The 6,161-nt window shown below is 31.4% G+C and overlaps 1 protein-coding gene across 1 annotated transcript in view; it reads right to left on the reverse strand.

Annotated features, from left to right (window-relative positions):
* Nucleotides 1-4,951: 4,951 nt before the first annotated feature.
* Nucleotides 4,952-6,161, reverse strand: part of LOC106687420 (uncharacterized) — a 60,359-nt gene continuing 59,149 nt past the window's right edge. Inside the window, exon 6 of the mRNA XM_067047793.1 lies at nt 4,952-5,127. Coding sequence (XP_066903894.1) covers nt 5,018-5,127 — 110 coding nt within the window. The 3' untranslated portion in view covers nt 4,952-5,017. The remainder of the gene's footprint in view (nt 5,128-6,161) is intronic.

Below are 6,161 nucleotides of genomic sequence, written 5' to 3' on the forward strand. Positions count from 1 at the left end.
AAGTGCCGCTGTAACCCACCAGGACCTAGCACTACAAGCGTCACAGAAGCTAAGCAATTGTATATAATGTTATTATAATAAAAATACGATCTCTTGTACAAATGTATATATGTTAATATGTAATGTGTAAGAATGTTAATTATAAAATAAAAAGAGATTGAGCAAAAAGTCTACGGAACTATCTCAAGTAGAGTTAAAAGAGTGAATCCTCAGTGATAACCGATCACATGAGCCCTTTAATTGTCACCGGGATTGATCTGTGAAATCAAGCCTTTTTCCAGGTCTAGTCATAGCACTGGTGGTTTACACTCTACTTGAGATAGAGAAGTTCATTGCAAATCTATTCTCACAAGAGTTGGTTATTTTGTATACTCACCTTAGACGATGGCTTATATCCTCTCCCTTTCTCCAGCAATCTTATTGTCTGTCCGCTTCATCTCGGCAACTAAGATTGTAACCTAATCCTTAACGGTTACACTGGTCCGTCCGCTTCATCTCGGCAACTAGAGCTGCACCTAGCCTTATCAGCTTACTGGTCCGTCTGCTTCATCTCGGCAACTAGTAAGCTGGCTCCTATCATGACAGTTCTAGTCCGTCCGCTTCATCTCGGCAACTAGAACTGTTACTCTACCTCAGACTCTCTAGCCTAGACCTCCACTACCTAGTCAGTGTCCAGGGCTCATCCCCTGGCACGGCCTTCCTTTCTTACCTAATGATGAGTACGCCTTGTCGTGGGCCTTCTGTAATGTGTATATCAGGCTGGAAAACCGCCTAAGACCAGACAACCCCGACACATGCTCCTCAATCCCTTGCTCCACTCTTTTTTTTTCTTTTTAAATCATTTGTCGTCACCCTTTTATATGTTTCCTTTTAAATAATTTTAAAATACTTATTTTTACTTTTCCAAGTAACTTGTAATATATTCTTCATCGTCGGGTAGTTTTAAAATCTCTTTTAACGTAGTTTTAAATCAGAATCTTGCCACCCACGCCGCTAACATTTTTCCCATTGCTGTAATTCTTAAATTATTATTATTAAATAAAAATATTCATATTTCGTTGTCTCTTTGCACTATATAACTTTATATTTTTAGTTCATTAATTATATTATTTTACTTACATATTTAATTAGCTATATATACGTTTTATTTCCCACTTATTTCATTACTTTATTTTTATCTATTTTCATTCTGTACAATTATTTACTTTAATAATTCTATTGGATTGTAAAATAAGTTCGTGGCGTTTTTTACTGATGATTTCAATAAAAACTTCAGATTCTTGTAAATAATTTTAATCAATTATATATGACCCATTTTGATCTTTTACATGTTGCCATCATTCATATATTTTTTAAATTCTTTCCTCCCGTAACTTCTCAAATTTTAACGCAATGAACTCCCCTATGTTGGTTTTGCAGTCCTTGAGCGAATTTAAGAGTTTCCCGTTAAGAGAGTTTTGAAGGGCCTGAAATAAGTAAAAATCTGTTGGGCCAAGGTCTGGTGAATAGTGTGGGTGGGGGATCACATCCCAGCCAAACTCCAATAACTTCTGCCGGGTCTGCAAAGACGTCCACGCGTTTTTTTTATATATATTTAAAATGTAAGGGTCCTCTTTTATGTATTTCTTAAGAACGAAAATGTTATCGATTTTATGATCACACGCTTGCGTATCGATTTATTATAATTTTTCTGATTTTAAAATTATTAGGGGGCCTTTGTATGTTTTAGTAGATGGAGAATATGCAAATGCTGTCGATTTTAAGATTGCGTATCGAGTTATTTAAAATGTTCTGATTTCTAAGATATTAGAGTCCATTTATGTGGTTTAGCAGCTGTAGAAAATGAAAATGCTATCGATTTTATGATCGCATGGTCAATATACATAAAGGGACCCTAATATATGAAGGAATCCTTATTATAAGATAGTATTTTCATATTCAGCATATCCCTAAACATATAAAAGGACCCTAGTAAATTTAGGGTTAAGAATTTAGTATATTTTAGCATTTTACTAATAAGAAAAGTTTAAAAAATCTATGCGCGAGGAAGTGATCTTAAAATCGATAGAATTTTCGTTTTTTGTGTCTTAAAAAGATATAAATGAACCCTAAGATTTTAGAAATCAAAAAGGTTTAAATAAATCGATAAGCGATCTTAAAATCGATAGCATTTACGTATTCCACCTCTTAGAAAACATAGTAAGGAACCCTAATACGTCAGAAATCAGAAAAGTTAAAATTAATCTATACGCGATCATAAAATATAGGGTGAGGTGGAGTAATTGGGAACGAAATAAGTATGTTTCTCCTTCTCATTACCATTGCGACTATGAAAGGTGTGTTATCACTAGGGTTTATACAAAAACCGACATTTTAGAAAACCGGTTTTCGAATAGTAATTTTTCCAGAAAGCCGGTTTTAACTGGTTTCGAATTTTTATAAAAAAATTTTTTGCTCGAATATTCTGTAATTCGAACAAAAAATGGGTCCGAATAAATAAAAACAATATATCTTCATATTTTTATAATAACCATATTATTCTTTTAAAAAACAATATTATTAGATACAGATGGATACTTATTAAAAACAATTAGAAAATATATAATTGTGTATTATATAATGTAAATTCTAATCAAATCCGAAAGACAAGAGTAAATAAAGTTTATGCATACATACTTATTAAAATCAATTTTAGTTTTAAAGACAATTAAGCAAAGGACCGAGTATTTTCTATTTTGGGCAATTTTAATACAAATTTAAATATTCTATTTATTTTTTTGTTTAATGAAATATGATTTCAGAAAACAGAGGAGGACGTCTATCGACTCTCACTTGCAACTGAACTAGGCTTAATCATTTTTGTAGGCTTAAAGCCTGATATAATAATTCTATTTTTTTTCCTTTTATTTGTGGCTTCCAGGGCCAAAAACTCTTTTCTTAGAGTTTGAGTAGAGGAAGTCACTTCTTCCGGTTCCTTTAAATATTTAATAATTGCCACTTCCATAGCATTTTCAACAAAAGACTGTCTGGTTCTTGAATATCGCTTTCATCACGTTTTTGAATATCACATTCTTCCCCTGTAGAGTAATCTTTATATAATCTTGATAATATTTGTCCGGATAACTTAATAATGTCACTTTTCGTTGATAAAGGAAGGAATTTATTAGAAGATTTCGTTAAAACAGTTTGAGAATTTTGTAAATAAAGGATAAGTGTAACTAATACTGTATCTCTTATTTCTTCAATCCGTGCCTTTATAGCGTGTAATAATTTCTAATTTCGGATTTCAAATTTTGTAGTTCACCCAGCAAAAATTCAAATATACCTTCCTTCATTAGTTAATAAATTTGCGTCTTGTCTACCTAAAGCTTCGGCTGCTAATTTTATCGGACCTAAAACTTTAAGGAGTTCTACAAATTTATAATATTCTTCTTCATCTTTATTCCACATATGAGAAGCATTAAGGTCATTCAGAGTTAAAACAACACATTCTTTTAGGTGTACAAATCTTTCTAACATGGCCTCTAAACTATTCCATCTTGTTTTACAATCAAGAATAAGTTTATATTCTTTCTCGTATTTCCGTTTCACGTGATTCTGAAGAATGCTATTTTTGACAGGGGATTTTCTAAAATATTTGCAAATTTTCCTTACTTTAAAAATAATATTTTTATAATCATCCAATAATTCAGGAACAGGTAATTTATAATTGCTTATGTCAAGAGAATTTAATTCTTCAAAGTCATTATCAGATTCATCATTTTCAGAGTCCTCACTTGTAGCATTTAAATCTGTTTCCAATGGACTTTTATTTTTATTATATAATATATCCGTAGCTGCTAAGTGTATGGCATGTGAATAACACATTTGATTAATCGCTGGTGATATGTGGCCAAATTTTGCATAACAGCAGCACCATCATTTGTTGATGCGACTATATCGGTTGATAAATCAAGATTAAAAGTTTTTAGTTTCTCAGAAACCAATTTTAACATTGTTTTAGTATCGCAAGTACTTGATATCGGAGCTAATCCTAAATTAAAATTTTTTTCAAGTTGATGTACGCTAATATTTAAATATCTTCGATTTCCTTTACTAGTCCATTTATCTATAGTCATAGAAAATGTTTGTCCTTTATTCTTCATACAATTTAATTCATTTATAGTTTCATAAAACGTATAAATAAGATTTATAACTCTAGAATAATTTTGAAGTAAGCAATAATTTCGTTGTTGCAATGACTCTCGTATGAACGAGCTATTTGTTATGCAATTAATAGATAGTCCATCCAATGCAACAAGCTTTGATACAATTTCTTCTAAACTAGTTTTTTTCACAACGTTAAGAATACAGGGCTGTGTATTTGTGAACTCGGGCCGGCATCAAATGATTTTTTCTTGGTTATTTTATCGTGCACTGTTTTCAAATGATTATGTCGACTGCTTGTGGCTTGATCCTTTGCAAGTAAGCATTTTATTGCAATAAATACAACGGGCTTTTTCTTTTTCTACTTTTTTGAAATAATTCCACACGTCTCACATTTAGGGCTACAAAGATATAAAAAATATAAATAAAAATTTATATTTTTATAATATTAAAATATATTACCTACTTACATTTTGTATATCATCTATACCAAATATCGATCAATGGCACTGAACACTGAGTTTATGAACTGTACATAAAGAAACCAGAAGACAAACTGATATAAAATCTAAATTAATTCATCCAATAGACAAAACACACCGTTACTTAGAATCACCGATATGATTCCAAGAACCAAGCCGCTTGCAACAGTGTTTTCATCAATCTGGTACATTTGGCTACATTTGTCATTTTCAAATTTTTTTAAAGTGTTATTCATTGAAAACCGATATTTTCTACTAAAAACCGGTTTTCGAATTTCATAATTTTCTCCAAAAAACCGGTTTTTAAAACCGACAAACCCTAATTATCACTTTTTTTGTGCATCAACTTGTTAATTCATACTACTAGGCCAGAGAAGCAGCAAGGTACGTCATGTTATGATACCATTGAGAATATTGTGGATGGCGTGGGTTACGTCATCAATTGTGTAAGAAGGTGTAGTCAGCTTCCTATCGTACGATCGTGGCTTCTTGATGGTCACTACAACAGTCAATTAATCAGAAGTCGTCATTATTTTGGCAAAAATATTTTTTTTTTTATTGTTGACATGAGGAAAAAAAAGTTTGAAATTCTGTTGCCAATTACCCCTGAGATTTTTACCTCAGGGGTAATTGGGAATGGTCATAAAATAATAGTCACACCAAAATCACCATAGATACTTGAAATTTACTCTACTACCAACAATTATTGACAAATAATGACCTGCGAATCGTGCAGTCACCAGAAGCTGTTATCAGCAGACACTTCGCTTTGATTTTCAAACATTATTCACTTGTTAACTAATCATATCACAGAACTGGTAGCTGAAAACCAGAAAAGGCGGGAACACGTTCTATCACTTCATAGTAACACTGACTTTCAAATGCCATCTCGTCATTTTGGTTACCCAAACTACCACGAGCGCTAATGATGCATGTTCCCAATTACCCCACCTGACTCTATAAGGATATATTTACGTAGGTATGTAAGACCAAAAATTTCATAATAAAATTAAGTGAACAAAAATGTATTTGCAAGGTTAATCATATATTTTTTTTGGAATAAAAGATTATTCGTGTAAAAAATTGACGAATAAAAAAGTATTCGAATGGTTAATAGATTTTTTTTGCTCGAATAAATGATTATTCGGGTAAAATAATGATGAATGCAAAAGTATTCAGCAGGTTTATAGTATTATTTTTCCCCCGAAAGATTGATATTTGAGTAGAAAATTCAGGAATATAAATAAATTCCTTAATGATTGGAGAAGTTTGTCGAGGGGTGCGATCAGCAAAGAACAACATAAATAAACAAAACCATATTTATTTATTTTATGCCGACGTTTCGATAACTGATAATTGAATAGTAAAAAAAAAAAAATTTTAATTGATTGATAATCGTGGAATTAGAAGGTAGTAGATTGAAAACAGTGACAGATGAAATATAATATCATGTAGGTAAGAAGATATGTATAATATAAGATATGCAAGTAGTGTCTAAAAAACTGAAAAAATAAATAAATAAATTGAATCTAC

Source organism: Halyomorpha halys, unplaced genomic scaffold (genome assembly GCF_000696795.3).
Source record: "Halyomorpha halys isolate HHAL.00 unplaced genomic scaffold, Hhal_1.1 Scaffold962.1, whole genome shotgun sequence".
NCBI lineage: Eukaryota > Metazoa > Arthropoda > Insecta > Hemiptera > Pentatomidae > Halyomorpha > Halyomorpha halys.